Raw genomic sequence first — 16,159 nt, 5'->3', positions numbered from 1 at the left:
GGAAGAGTAGTGTACTGTGGATAACAAAAGGGAAGAAGAGGAAAGAACAAGACCGCAAAATGAATATAGGGAAAGGGATAAAATAAAGTTTAACCTGCCCATGCACGTCACTTGCTAAACCAGTTGCCAAAGGTTCTGCCTTGATTATCACATCCGCGAGGTACTCCAGTTGCAAGATTAATGGCAGTGTATTTGCACTGGAATAGATATCCTCATGATTAAGAGTAACAAGGGAACAGCCCTGGATGAAAAGAATATTAAGAACGTCCCCCATACAACTTTTTTTTTTATAAGCTGTAGCTCACATTATTGTATAAATTAGACACGAAGTAAAAGCGGATACAGTTGCTCACATATTTTGCTTTCAAAGTGTAGCAGTAGTGCAGAAAATCCAACACGTGATTTGATGAACCATTAGCCGCCACTTCCATAAGGGAGACGTCATCAATCATAATTGTAATGGTTCTACTGCCTTCAAGCGACGAATATATCTCTACTGCTTTCTCAATTTCCCCGTACAATGTAAGCAAGCCATCATCTTTTGCTTCCCCTCCATTTCTGTCTAATTATGAATTGAGTACATCAAACTAAGAGGGGCAAATAAAGATAGACAGTTCAGTAGATTAAGATCATTCACATAAAGAACAGATTGTTTAGACACAAAAAAGTGGGTGTATACGTGACGTTATAATGAACTCTTCTGAGTGCAATTTAGAACCACTTTTTTCTTTTTATTACATAAAGATGCCTGAGTTCCCAAATTCTAAGAATCAAGTTCTCAAAATGGACAAGCAGCACCAAAACATTTTAAAAACTAAATCACTTGAATTTAGGACTTTTTTTTTATAATCACTTGAACTTAGGTCCTTTAATCTCCTCTTTAATGGTACCTAAAATTCTCGTTAAACGTATACACAAAAACACTACTGTCAAAATATGGGCAAAGTAAGATTACAAGAAAATAGCAAACAATAATTTCATTAAAGTTAATCTATGCTGCTTGACATCTTCACCTGGACACTCCAGCATAAGCATGTCAAGAAACAAGAACCTCTGATTCTTCCTCTGCACAGCTAAGTTGCAACCCTGTTCAGGAAAGAGGAAAAAGGACTGAGATGCTTTACAAGTATGCAGGATTAAATATCCATTAAAATGACTGAAATGAAAAACAAGATCTAGGAATTTTAAAAACTCCGGAACATATATCCTCCAGTAAAGGATGATGCTAGATGTCAAGCAAATTTGAGTACAGTCCCAGTCCATTAGGAAGTTTGCTTAATTAAATTTAGCTGCACACAACTGTTGCTGAGACAAAACTGGAAGAACTGAGAACTGAAACCAGCACGACTACTTTACATGAATTGACAACAGATTGTGCATTTTTTGATAGATCAATAGAGCATACAAAATAGGGAATATACAAAAAAATGAAAAAGCTGATCCTAATACTGTTAAATATGATCAGACATCACGGAGAAGTTTTTGAACGTTGATCACTTAAAGGAAAAGCTAGCATGTTTGAGCTAAAAGGAGGGATCTTCCTAATGGGGAAATCATTCCCATTTTTACATAAGAGGAAATAATAAATATTCTCAGAACTCATTGTACCAGCTAATAGACCCAACAAATTTGAAAATTTCCTCAAGCTTTTACTGAAAACATTCATTTTCACTAGAAGGATGAAAGGGCTAACTTTACAGAAATAGCAATCCCGAATGAATCTTGGGCGATTATGGCGTTCTTACAAGACAAAGCTCAAACAAGTTCCCGGAAATGCAGCAGCTTAACATTTATGCCTGAAAGGTAAGAAACAACATAAACCCAGACCCTACCTATAAGCTTTCTTCTTGCATCATATTTGCCACATCAAAGTTCAGTTCTTTCTAGCCAATTCTCAAACCACCAGCAAAAGCATCTAGAATAGAATAACAACTAGCAATGTGCACGTTCTCTGCATTGGAATTTGAGATCAACAAACTTTACAATTAATATTATTTAGACTCTCAGTGTTTCCATTTTTTTGGTCCTTAGAACTATGCCTGTTAACTTCCCTTCGTGTGTTGCCGCCCTATCTGTGTGATCCACTTCACTTGGTGCATCTACTGGTACTATATTTTAAATGTCAACAACAATTTGATAATGATGACAAGTCTGTGCACATATCTCTTTAATCTCCAACCTCATCTATGGAAACCCCTTCTCACACTGAAAAAGCCGCATTTCAAGTCCACGTGAATTCAAAAATTCGGTTAGAGGTATGAAAGGATGTTGGAGATACATAAAATCCAGCATAGAGTATATAAGACCATCCGCAGGAATTTATCTAGGGCTATTATACCCATTGTTTTTCACCACCCCCCATAAAAACATCACACTTGCTGTTGTTAAAATCCATCACTGAGGTTCCAAACACATCAAGTACCAAATTCTAATTCCATAGCTCCTCTTCCTAAAATGATTTTGAAAAGCTGCCTCCGAAACATAACAGAGTAATACACACATCTCATTTTAATTCTACTCTTTTTTTATAAACGTATAGAAGAGGAAAAACAAAAAAGAGTAAACTAGACTCTCTACAAATTAGACAGAGACCTACAATATGGAAAATAGTTACACAACTCTCTGAATGCAGCAAAGTATGTTAATTTACAATAATTAAGTGATAAATTGAGGTAAAAATACAAATTAATATCCAGTAAGTATATTGTCATAGAAATAAATAAACACAACCATGCCATGGAGACTGGAGAGAGACAGAGAGGAAGCTGACCATTTTGCGGAGAATGCGTTCGTAGTGAGAGAAAGGGTGGGCAAAGGCGATGAAAACGACGACATCAGAGGAGTCAGGTTGGAGAGAGCGCTTAAGGAAATGGTGGAGCACGAAAGCGGCGCTGGTCTCAACACAGTCCTCCACCACCACCACTCGCCCCCGCTTTTGGGTCTTTACACTGCCAATGACATCCTCCACTAGCGCTTCCTCCAGCAGGTTCGGACGCGAATTATCCATGTCTTAATCACAATCCCAGAGGACCCAAATCAAATCAAGGGGTTTCTTAGGGTTCTTGTATTCCGTGAGACAAGAGAACTAGGGGTTTTAGTTCTCCGTCTTAGTCAAGTGTAAGAGGGTGCTCGTCTCGATGGTCCCCATAGTAACTTTTAAAATATTTGACATATCAAAAATAGATTCATTGCTTAATAGCTTTAAAGGATTTATTTTTCATCCAAATCATGATTTAAAACCATTTGAACAAATTCAAATGAATAACTTTTTTCATATTAATGCCTTTAGCAATTTAACATCAATTATTTAAAGATACAACAAGTGCTACTTTATTATTTAAATTTCAAAAGACGTGTTTTTTCATGAAAATACATCTTCAAGGCTCAAACATTTGATACTCTTGTCAACACATAAATTTTAATAAAACGCATAATATTTTTCTTAAGTATCATTTTGCTAACAAGTTTTGAAACTAAGAATGGGAAAATACATAAGATGCATCCTCTACTTGTCCGGATGTCACGACCCAAATTTCCCTCCGTAAGACGTTGTGACGGCACCTAGTCTCTATGACTATGTAAGCCTAACAACCATGCAGAATAACTGAAATAATAACTTAAAATCTCAAACCATTGTTCTCGTCCAATTCACACCTCAAATCAAGGTTATGAAATGGTTGATTGCAATAGTAATACCCAAAAAAAGAGTCGGGGTCGATTTCTACAAGGAGCTATATGTGAGAGTTAGGAGTATATATTGTAGTGCGTGAGTATGAACTATCTCAATTTACACTTCCATAAATTTGGGGTTGTTTCTATGTCTATTTTAAACTAAGATTGCAAATTAAGAAATGAAACTAAGATATTGTTTTTCAAGTTTTGTAAAAAACCTAGGGTTATGACCATCACCTATGTATTTGCCTAATGGGATATAAACATTAATGCTTGTTTCGTTGATCGGGGTGTATTATAGTTATTACCCACTCAATACCTCTCGGTCAGAGAGTAATTTTTCCCACTTTCTCAAGTCCAAATGGGTATTGCGCAAAACGGTTGATAAAAGCTCAAGTCGGGTTATTACTATCTCTAGGTTGAACCCTTTAATTGGGATTACCAATCTCGATTGACCCAATTTCTTGTTAGCCAAGTTTTCCTAGACTAAGTCTCTCTTTCTCAAGTAAAGATTAAGTCAAATAGGCATGAACTAATATTTGCAACCATTAATTTTATAAATCAAAGCATGAACAAGGCTAAATAATAAACACCTAACCATAAACAAGTATTAAATTAGCCACCCATAAGATTTACACACTAGGATTGGGTCATAACCATAGTATAAAGCTAGCTACTCATGCTTGAAATTGAAGAAATAGAAGAAGAAATGCTAATTATACTCATATTGTAAAATCAAAATGATAAAATCTATGTTAAAATATCCCAAAATACGAAAAATTACTAAAAGAAGCAAAGAGAAACGGCTACTTTAGTTGCTGATGTCAAAAATTAACCTAAAATTGTGAAACTTATTTATTTATACAGGGCTAAAATTTTCGGACAAAAATGCCCTTCGAAAGGTTTTGCGGCTGCACAATTCCATGTGCAGTCCGTAGAATTCTTCAACTTGTCAGGACTGGAAGTCTGCGGCTGCATAATTCTGATCTACGGCGGCAAGGCACTCTTTCTGCGGTCCGCAAGGCACTCTTTCTGCGGTCCGCAGATTTGTAACTGCGGCCGCATCTTGATCTTCTGTGGTCCGCACTTTTACATCTGCAGCCGCATAGCACTTCTTTCGTGACCGCACAAGACTTTTGATGGACATGGAATGCACATTCTCTGAACTTTTGGTCCTAGCCATCTTTTGCGGCCGCACAATTCATTTGCGGACCGCACTTTGCACCAAACTCTGCTGGCTTTTCCTTCATCATCTGCGGCTGCAGATGATATTCTGTGGTCCGCACTTTTAGGCTTCTGTGCCTTTTATGGTCTTGAGTTCAGATTACTCCTTTTTGAGTTGGATTTCATCTCGAGAGTCCATCTTCCAATATTCCTGCAATTAAGCACATTTTATCAGTTTCGAGAACACAATTAAACGATTTTGGACTAAAACAAAAGCTAAAAGGCGCTAATAAGTAGTCAAAATCTCCACTTATCAACTCCCCCAAACTTAAGTCTTTACTTGTCCTCAAGCAAATAAAATAGTTCCCACCTCCAAAAGTTAAAGGACGTTATAGCTACGGGTGTTTAAGGGGTGGGCCGGGCCGGTCCGGGTTGGAAAAAAAGGTGACTGGCCGGTTTCCAATCCGGACCGATTACGGGTTATTCAAAACCAAGCTTAACGGGTCCGGGTCCATCCGGGTAAAAAATGAACCGAAAAGGTTACGGGTCTTAGGGACCGTGCTGGGTTAGTATTTTTTTTTTGTATCTTGTATAACTATCGTAATTTATATTAATATAAAGTATAAATATAAAACAAAAAAATAATCTTATAAAAAGAGTGCTTGAATAAAAGGATGCAAAGGCTTTAAAATCTTTATATTTGAAATTTTGAATATTTCATTAAGAATTTAAGATAATAGAATACAATGAAGATGGAAAAAAATTGTACTTATAATTTGCAAAATTTTTTTTATTTCAAACTTACAAATTAAAGTTTACATTTAACAACAACTAAATTACCAAACATATGAGCACACTCTAGAAGTACGGGGTATGATTTAACTTGAATTGAGAATTTGAGTTTGAGAAATGAGAGTTGAGTGAAGAAATGAATAAGAGATGAGGGGGGGGGGGGGTAGGGGGGTTTATTTAGTTTTACNACTTGAATTGAGAATTTGAGTTTGAGAAATGAGAGTTGAGTGAAGAAATGAATAAGAGATGAGGGGGGGGGGGGGTATTTATAGTTTTTCAAAGGGCTAAATTAGTAATTACTAGAAGTATTATTTTTTTAAAAATATTGCCCAGAAAAGGACTATTCTTGCAATCAACCCGTTGGGCAACGGTCATATGACATTGAAAAAAAAATCAAATTTCTAGCCGTTAAACCGGTCCGGGCCGGGCCGGTTAACAGGTTCAACAGTAATTTTTGTTGACCAGGTTTGACCGGTCCGGTTAACCAGATCTTTTTTGGTGAACGGACCAACCCCCTAACCCAGCCTACCCGCCCCCCTAACTACCGGTCCGGGTTTCAACTGGTCTGGGTCGGTCCGGAAACGGGTCAACCCGGCCCGTTTGACAGGCTTAGTTATAGCTAGCTACGGGTGAACCATTCACACCTCAGTTGGTACCAACAATTACCAACACCACTCATGCATTATTGACAAGGCAACAAGTTAAAAATTTATGCTCTAATGTGACATTCGAGCATCAAGGGTTGACTTAGCTCATCAAGGACTTTCGCTCTATCTTGTAGTTTATGGTGGATCCCAAACCCCTCCTCCTCTACTTTTCATTTGCCAAGCTCACTTAAGAATTTAGCACTCAATTCACAAATTTCTTTCTGCGGTTTGACTAAGGAACAAAGGGCTAAGTGCGGCCGCAAAATTCTTTCTGCGGTCCGCACTCTATTACCTGGTGCTCAGAAGCCCTTGCTGATCTGTGGTCCGCATAATTTATGGTGCGATCGCAAATTTTTGTTGCGGACCGCAGATTTGGTGTGTGGCCACACTTTGCCAATTTCTCTGACAAACCAAACTTCAAAGAGTTTGCATTTTCCCTTTTCTATTTGTGCGGTCCGCACTACAATTGTGTGGCCGCAGTTCCCTTTTGCTGTAGCAATCACAATTATGCGGTCCGCATAATAAATATGCAGTTCGCACTTTTTTCATACTTAGCCAATTTTCTTGGTACAATTCCTATAAAGTACACTCATTCCTGCAACATACTTTAAATCCAGTTAGCACAAAAATAACACCTAATTATAAAAGAAGTAAAGAAAAGAAAAAGAAACATGGGTTGCCTCCCAAGAAGTGCCTGATTTAACGTCGCAGCACGACGCTGATTACCATCACTTGAAATGAATCACCGCCACAACGTGGCCATCACCAACTTTTCCCAAATAATACTTCACCTAGTGACCATTGACTCGAAATACCTCATCATTTTTATTCTTCAAGTCCAATGCACCAAAGGGTGTCACACCCACAACTTCAAACAGGCCACTCCATTTAGACTTTAACTTCCCGGGAGACATCCTCAACCGTGAATTGAACAACAACACAAGATCACCCTCTTTGAACTCTTTGTTCCAAATATACTTGTCATGAAGATATTTATCTTCTCTTTGTATACAGACGAACTTGTGTATGTATGGTATCGGAACTCATCCAACTCATTCAAATGTGCCACGCTCAAGTTAGAGGCAACATCCCACTCAAGATTCAACTTCTTTAAAGCCCAGATGGCTTTGTGCTCAAGTTCCACCGGAAGATGACAAGCTTTTCCAAAAACCAACTGATATGGAACATTTCGACTGATATTGGATTTGACTTGTTCGAGGTGAGTAACACTTCTAAACTTGGTGCTGAGGATATGAAACCCTGAATATACGTGTTATTTTTTGGTGTTGAGGTGATGCACATGCTAGGTGACGGGCGTGTGGGCGTGCACCGTAAGAATTGTGACTTGGTTAATTCTGTGGTACTGTGTAGTTGTACTTTATCCATGAAATTTCTACGTGCTAGAGTAATTGAGCTATGATCCATGTAAGAAATCATGTTTAGGTTATATGCTTATTCTGTTGGGACCCACTGAGGTCATTTATGTTGTTGAGTTATTTGCATAAATTGCAGTTACATACTCAGTCATACTCATTCATTTGCATATCTAGGTCTCGATTATCATTTGTTGTCACATCATGTTATCATGTTTGGGATGATTGGCATGAAATTCGGGAAGCCGAGAGACTAGAGAGATTGATGACTAAGTTGGGACCTGAGGGCCGGATTGTGAGTGATATTGATGGAATCGGGCTACACGCCATAGCAGGTTTATTTGATTTATGATGGGATCGGGTTACACGCCGCAGCAGTTCATATTGGCTTTATATATATTATTATTAAATGGATCAGGCTGCACGCTGCAGCAGGCCCTATGGGCTTTATATGTATTATTGATGGGATCGGGCTGCACATTGTTTGGGTAGGATCTGCCCTTTCGGAGTCTGAATTACCAGCAATGAGCGCAATTTTTATTGATTCATAATGGGATCGAGCTGCGCGCCGCAGCAGGTACCATATAGTGTTGAGTGACTGAGTGTGCTAAGTGATTGAACATGATGAGTGTGAGTGCGAGAAAATGAGATGGAGTAATCTGAGAGTGTGAGTACCTACGTTCATCACTGTGATGCATTGCATTGACATGTCTACTTGATATACAGTCATAAAGATGCATTTCCTCATGCTACACAGTTTTGTGACATTCAAGACTTCACATGCACATTGACATGTAGGCATAAAGATGTAATTACCTCATGCTATCCAAAATTGAAACATCTATCTGTTGTTGAAAGTTTTTGGGAAAAATCACAAATTTCTACTTACTCATATTTTGGTGATTTCGGGGAAAGATTTGGGTTTTACTGTTATACTTGAAAATCATGTCTATCTTCCGTAGCTGTGAACGAGCTGAGCATCATATATTTGAGTTATTTCTTGTACTACTTTATTATATTGTTATGAGTTGTTGTTGGCTATTGGTGTCAGACTCTAACCGTTGTCCAAGCTCGTCACTGCTTTGAACTTAAGGTTAGGTTTGTTACTTATTGAGTACATGAGATCGGTTGTACTCATACTACACTTCTACACCTTGCGTGCAGATTTTGAAGCTGATATTGATATGTATGGCGGGAGTTGTCTTTGATGACCTACGTTCCGGTTGTAATTGTGTCTTGTTCTTGGTAGCTTTAGATTTATAAATCTGTTCATGTATATTTCGAACAGATGATGTATTTATTTCGTACCAGCTTTGTAAACTCTAAGTTTTAGAAGCTCATGATTTGTGCTACCAATCCTTGAGATTTTGTATAAAAGTTTAGTTATTTCATCACTTATCCTCTCAGTAAATCTAATTTGAATTGGATGGTTGCGAATTTGCTTACCTAGCGGTTGGGGGTTAGGTGCCATCACGACTAGTTGGATTTTGGGTAGTGACAAGTTGGTATCAGAGCTCTAGGTTCATAGGTTCTACGAGTCATGAGCAAGCGTCTAGTAGAGTCTTGCGGATCGGTATGATGACGTCTACACCTATCTTCGAGACACTACAGGGCATTTAGGATAAACTTTCCATCTTTCTTTCCTTATCGTGCAACGTTAATTCAACTTGAAGCGTATCTCTTTGAATTCCTTCCACTCACTCGTATGTATGTGAGCGCTCGATATCAGTTGTACATCAATGGCTTATGAATTCCATGGATGAGGTGCGAGATGTATTTTTTGTGTTTTGGTGATGGGCCAGACTAGAAGACTTGAGGCTCGATTTGGACCGCACATTAGGCTTGGTAGTTTCAGTTGTGTGAGCATATGCTTTTGGACTTCTATGTCTAGTGGTGTCCCTATGAGTGGAATTGGTGGATCGGTGAGTGGTTGGATGGCTGTATGATGAGTAGGATGAGACTGCGGGATGTGTTTAGATGGTTTGAATATGACGGGAAGAGTTTGCTTGAGATGTGAAAAGGACTATTGGATGGTCGATTTTTGTGGGTGTGTCATACAGTCTTGAGTTATGAAGGTTTTTGAGAGGTTCTTTCATGTTATTTCATTTGTGGAACGAAGTAGATTCTCATGTCTTGTTGATGAGTTGAGACTCAGGAAGATTAAGTGATTACGTAGAAGTTGTGGCTGTGAAAGGGTATAGAGAGATGTTAGTTTGAGGGTAAGCAGGTGGGTTATGACCTGCGGGGTAATCTATGGATGTGTGATCCTTATGATAGTTATGTATTACGATTTGGTTTGGATCGCTTGAGGAAGTTGACTTGACTTTCACGAGGATGAATGCGACCTTAGCAGACGATTTGAGGTATTATATGGTTTGTGTTACATGAGCTTATAAAGGATTTAGTTGAATCTCAATGTGATATTTTAGTAGTAATATAGTATGGGCATTGTGAGTTATCGAGTGTTTTGATCTATGGCTTTGAGCTAAGTGGGGGAGTTTGCTATTGATGATTTGATTGAATGGTTACGTGTTGTATTGTTTTCGGTCTAAGGCATACTTGTGAATCGGTTATGACTTGCAGAGGCTAGTTTTGAGGATGACTTAAGCAAGAAAATTTCTATGCATGGCGTATTACACTTTATGGGTATATGGGAATAATGGAATGATTGAGTTGTTATTAGTGAAAGATGCAATGCGCATGGAGTAGGAATTTACTTAGTTGCGTTAAGGCAAGGTTGCTTCTTTGGGTGTTGTCGTGCTAATGGGGCACATGTCATTTGGCCCGTTTGAGCGGTGCAATCGAGATTTGAGTAGAGTGGATGACTCTCGAGAAGGTTCTAATGGATTCAAGATTTATATGTAGCAATTGAGAAATTTTTGGATTTGTATATAGCTAGAATCTGAGATTTACATTGGTTGCTGTGGAGACTCGCGGTATTTCTATATCACTATGGATTCTACATTTCAATATCAAAAAGGTGAAGGAAGTTACTTTAGATTCACAGAAGGTCTCTTCAGAGTGGGTGTCTCGGTTGGGGTACTTTTGGGGTGCTTAAGAGGGAATATAACGGCTTATGGGCCTTAGGGCGGTGTGGTTTAATACTAGGAACTCTTGTTGAGAGCTTTGGATAAGGATCGTGGTGTTCTAGCAAGGAGAATGTCAACTTGAGGGTAAATCGGAAGGAACTTGGACAAATAGGATAGTTTGGTAGTAGGTTGAATCGGCACGATAATGGATGTAATCGGTTTTTTGGGTACTTATGATGTGGTGAGTCTCTGCAGGTGTTTTGTGGCAATACTCTTGAGCTTTGGCAGGAGCTTGACTAGGTTAAGTTAGAAGGGTTCAGGTCCAATGACTTGGTTATATGCAAATGGATTCTAAAGTGTCCTCGATGATTTCTACCACAACTTGAGATTGGTATTATCTACATGTATGAGGGGTATGTGGCATGTTATGATTTTCTGGATGGGATCAAGTAGAAGGTTTCTGACTGACCGGGTATGTATTCCGCTTGTGACCTAGAGTTGATTACGAGATTCTTGTGCTTTTCATATGATGGCATGATATATACGATGCGTCCTGTGGGATTGAGATTTGCATGTACAGGGTGACAATTCAATTTTGGAGGGAAGGTCGTGAATCTTGAACAATATGGTCTGTTTTAAATTTTTATATGGATGCTATTACTACTTGGTATTTCCTGGAAGGGTGTGCATTTCAGAAGGCGCACTGTGTTTTGACTTACGGATGCTTCATTGGTATTGCGATACTCGCCTAGTTTATCGATTACTGATGTTCAGATTTTGCTATGTGGCACGGAAGAATTATAGAAGTATTCCTTGTGGGATGATCATGTATGAGAGATGTGTTAGACATACGGGCGATGGAGTCGGGATCAGATTGTGTTCTATGGATTTGGAGACTGGAGTTCTTAGAAGCAGATTGTTTCATGGTTGCGGACTGTGAAGATGTGGCCAAAGTTAGCCAGACATTGGTACGTATTATGGTTAAATCCTTGTGGATTATTGGAGGGCTATTTATCCATTTGGGGATGATCAGAGTTGAATTGGGGCCCATTGATAGGCCCGAGGGGGATGTACATTCTACACCGGATCGGATTTGTTGACTCAGAACTGTTAGTGTTGATGGGTGAGTCATTCGGTTAGAGTTGAGCTTGTTCGTGTTATGATATGTTCTATATGTTACTCTCCTATGCTACGAGGGGTGGTAATTCGTTGGCTATATGCACACCCGATGTGGTTTTGTTTGGGCCTTGTAGTAGAATTCGAGCGAGATGGTTATTGGGGTGTTGAAGGGTTGATTGCGCCTTGGTTATAGTCTTTCCGATCTGTGGTATATTATGTTATTCACATCTCTATGGTTATGGTCATGCACTTCGTGTACTTGGTGTCGAATTGCGTGTGATTGTTGATTTTGAGCATTATGGCTTGAGGAATTTCATAAGACCAGTGTTTGGATGGGGTTACGTGTTGTAGTGGAGTTATGTTGAGACATGACCTTTTGAGTTAGATTCGTGTGTTTCGGTTCTACTATGTGCGATGGGTTCATATCATTGTGTTGTGATGGTACTTGTTGAGTTCGCGGGACGTTTCCCTCATTTGAGTCATTTCCCATGTTTGAATACACTTGAATTGTTGCTTATTGGTGCATGGTTGCACGGTTTGTGGCTTTAGGTTGTGTTGGTGTGGCATGTTAATAGAATAGTTGTGTTTGATTAGATAAGGTCATTGGACCTAGAATGGATACTATCGGATTTGATTACGCTATTTTGGAAGAATAATATCAGAAGTCGGTTTAGAAATTGGCTATGGTTCTTGTCGAACGAGGAAGGGCTCCATGACTTGTCGTGTCGAAGAGTGTTTATGAGTTTCCGTATGTTTCTTTCATCATCAGCAATGTACGAAGGGTTCAAATGAAGTTTTATTTGATATGAGGTTTACTACCATTATCGGGTTTGTTTTGAGCAGCTACGGTGATCGGGAATTCTTGCTACGAGTATGCGAGTGTGTGGTATATAATGTGATTTCATCTTGGGTTATGGTTATGGCATGATACAACTTGTTCAGACTTATACAGTGTGTAGACGCGAGATTGTGGTCTTGTAAGGAATTCCTAATGTTGGAAATTGGGTTCAAAGGCTTACAGACTAAGGTTAAACTAATGATCTTCAGTTACGATGTGTTGTCAGGCTTACATGGATTGGGTTGATGTGGGATCTCCCCAGAGTATGTGCATTGTAAGGTTACACAGTGATTTGACGGCTTAGGAACAACTCTTGGCACGTTCGAGGACGAACGTATGTTTAAGTGGGGGAAATGTAACGACCCAGCCGGTCATTTTGAGCGTTTGCATTCCGTTAAGCTATTTGAAGTCTTGAGAAGCGTAGTATGATGTATTATGATTTCTGTGAATCATCGGTTTTGGTTTTGAGGTTATTCGAAATTAATTTGGAAGAAAGATTCTCAACTAGGAAGCTTAAAGTTGGAAGAGTTGGCCAAGTTTGACTTTTTAGTACTTGACCTTGGATCGGAGTTTTGATGGTTCCGTTAGGTACGGATGGTGATTTTTAGACTTGGGTGTATGCCAGGATTTGCACTTGGATATTTCTAGAAGGCATCGGCACTACTTCGCGAAAGAGAAAATTTGAAGGTTTGGAATGTTCATAAGTTTGACCGGGAGTTAACTTTGATGATATCGGGCTCGGATTATGGTTTCGGGAATTGTAATATCTTCGTTATGTCATTTGGAACTTGTGTGCAAAATTTGAGTTCATTCCGAGTTGTTTTGATAAGGTTCGGCACGAGTTTTGGAAGTTGAAAGATTCAAAGTTCATTAATTTTGATTTGAGGTGCGATTCATGGATTTGATGTTGTTATGCGTGATTTGAGGCCTTGAGTAAGTCTGTGTCATGTTGTGGGACTTTTTGGTATGTTCGGACGGGGTCCCAAGGGGCTCGGGTGAGTTTCGGATAGGTTTGGGTTGTGTTGTGCTCGTTTTTTTATGTTTCGACGTCGTTTCTTCAAGCATAAGTGGTGCACATTACGCAAATGAGCTCCAATTTCTGTTTTGACTGAATCATTAGATATGTATCATAATTTTGGAGCCATAGCAACTGGAATCATCAAGTTTCGACATTGTATGAAGAATTTATGGTCATTTTACTAATAATTGGGTTGCCAGATTTTTTTCAGAGTAATTACGAAATTGTCACTGCATTCGAATTAAAAATTTTGCACTTATTTCTAAATATTGAAACCAACATTTCTCCTTCATTATAAGGTCAAATGGAGTGATTCAAAAGCCTAACTTGACTGGAATTTTGCATGATATCCATTGGAGGCATCAAAAGCGAGTTTCGGGATCATTTGGCACAAGAAACGAGGCAGAATAGCTGGACAAAAATATTTAATATCGAGGGTTTGTTCATTTGGTCTTATTTTGAGTTGGGGAGCTCGGATTTAGGCAATTTTGGAGTTGGGGTAAGAGTTTTATACTTGGTTTTGGTTATGTTTCATGAATCTATCTTAGTTTTTGGCCTTTAATTGATGATTTCAAAGTGAAATTTGGGATTTTTTGTCTAAAATTTTATAAAGTGAATTTTTGAGTTTTGGATATCGATTCGGAGTCGAATTGAGTGAAACTAGTATGGTTTGACTCATAATTGAACGGGTTGTCGGATTTTGTGAGTTTCGTCGGGTTCTGAGGTGCGGGCCCGAATTTGACTTTATGGTTGATTTTAAGCTTTTGATTAAAGATTCGACCTTTATCGATTGAGTTTATTTCTTTTGGCATTATTTGATGTTCTTTGAGTTGATTTTGGCTAGTTTCGAGCCGTTCAAAGATCGATATGCGCGGGATGGCATTTCTAGAGTATTGTTTGGCTTGCTCAGTATCGAATTCGACTTGTGCTGAGGGTATGAAACCTTGAATATACGTGTTATGTGTTGGTGTTGAGGTGACGCACATTGACCAAGTCACAATTCACTTGGTCAATTCAGTGGTACTGTGTAGTTACTTAATCATTTCTTTATCCATGAAATTTCTACGTGCTAGAGTAATTGAGCTATGATCCATGCGAGAAATCATGTTTAGGCTATATGCTTATTCTGTTAGTACCCACTGAGGTCATTTCTATTGTTGAGTTATTTGCTTAAATTGCAGTTACATACTCAATCATACTCATTCATTTGCATATCTTATCTCAGTCTCTATTATTATTTGTTGTCAGATCATGTTATCATGTTTGGGCTGATTGACATGAAATTTGGTAACCCGAGAGACTAGAGAGATTGATGACTAAGCTGGGGCCTAAAGGCCGGATTGTGAGTGATATTGATGGGATCAGGCTACATGCCACAACAGGTTTATTTGATTCATGATAAGATTGGGTTGCACGCCGCCGCAGGCCATATTGGCTTTATATATTATTATTGTTATATGGATCGGGCTGCACGCCGCAGCAGGTCCTATGGGCTTTATATATTATTGATGGGATTGGGATGCACGTCGCAGCAGGCCATGATGACTTATATTAGCGCTTGGTCAGGATCCGCCCTTCGAAGTCTAAATTACTAGAAACGAGCGCAACTTTTATTCATGATGGGATCGGGTTGGGCGCCGTAGCAGGTACCGTATAGTGCTGAGTGACAGCGTGTGCTAAGTAATTGAGCGTGATGAGTGGGAGTGCGAGACTGTGAGATGGAGTACTCTGCGAGTGTGAGCACATGAGTTCATCACTGTGATGCATTGCATTGACATGTATACTTGACATACAGGCATAGAGATGCAATTCCTCATGCTACACGATTTTGTGACATTCAGGACTTCACATGAACATTGACATGTAGGCATAGAGATGTACTTACCTCATGCTATCCGAAATTGAAACATCTTATATGTTGTTGAAAGATTTTGGGCAAAATCACAAATTTCTGACTTACTCATATTTTGGTGATTTGGGGGAAAGTTTTGAGTTTTACTGTTATACTTGAAAAGCATGTCTATCTTCTCTAACTGTGAACGAGCTGAGCATCATATCTTTGAGTTATTTCTTGTACTACTTTTATTATATTGTTCTGAGTTGTTGTTGGCTATTGATGTTGATGCTGACCGTTGTCCAAGCTCGTCATTGCTTTTTAACCTGAGGTTAGGTTTGTTACTTATTGAGTACATGAGGTCGGTTATACTCATACTACACTTCTGCACGTTGCGTGCGGATTTTGGAGCTGATATTGATGTGTATGGCGGGAGCTGGCTTTGATAATGAACCTGCGTTCCGGTTGTAGCTGCCTCTTGTTCTTGGTAGCTTTAGATTTAGATTTCATGTACATTTTGGATAGATGATGTATTTATTTCGTACCAACTTTGTAAACTCTAAGTCTTAAAAGCTCATGATTTGTAGTACTAATCCTTGGGATTTTTATATAAAAGTTTAGCTATTTCATCACTTATATTCTTAGTAAATCTAATTTGAATTGTATGGTTGCT

General features: G+C 38.9%; 1 protein-coding gene across 1 annotated transcript; it reads right to left on the bottom strand.

The window, feature by feature from the left end:
* On the bottom strand, nt 95–3,143 carry LOC109225870 (elongator complex protein 6; the record flags this gene model as incomplete). Its single annotated transcript, XM_019390675.1, is given in 4 exon segments — nt 95–241; nt 354–562; nt 1,014–1,086; nt 2,771–3,143. Coding segments are annotated over 4 exon segments (666 nt in total), but the record flags the coding sequence as incomplete, so codon positions are not given.

The sequence above is a fragment of the Nicotiana attenuata genome, chromosome 5 (genome assembly GCF_001879085.1).
Source record: "Nicotiana attenuata strain UT chromosome 5, NIATTr2, whole genome shotgun sequence".
In the NCBI taxonomy this organism is placed as follows: domain Eukaryota; kingdom Viridiplantae; phylum Streptophyta; class Magnoliopsida; order Solanales; family Solanaceae; genus Nicotiana; species Nicotiana attenuata.
Note: the sequence above shows the minus strand (reverse complement) of the source record. Positions and strands in the feature narration are given on the sequence as shown.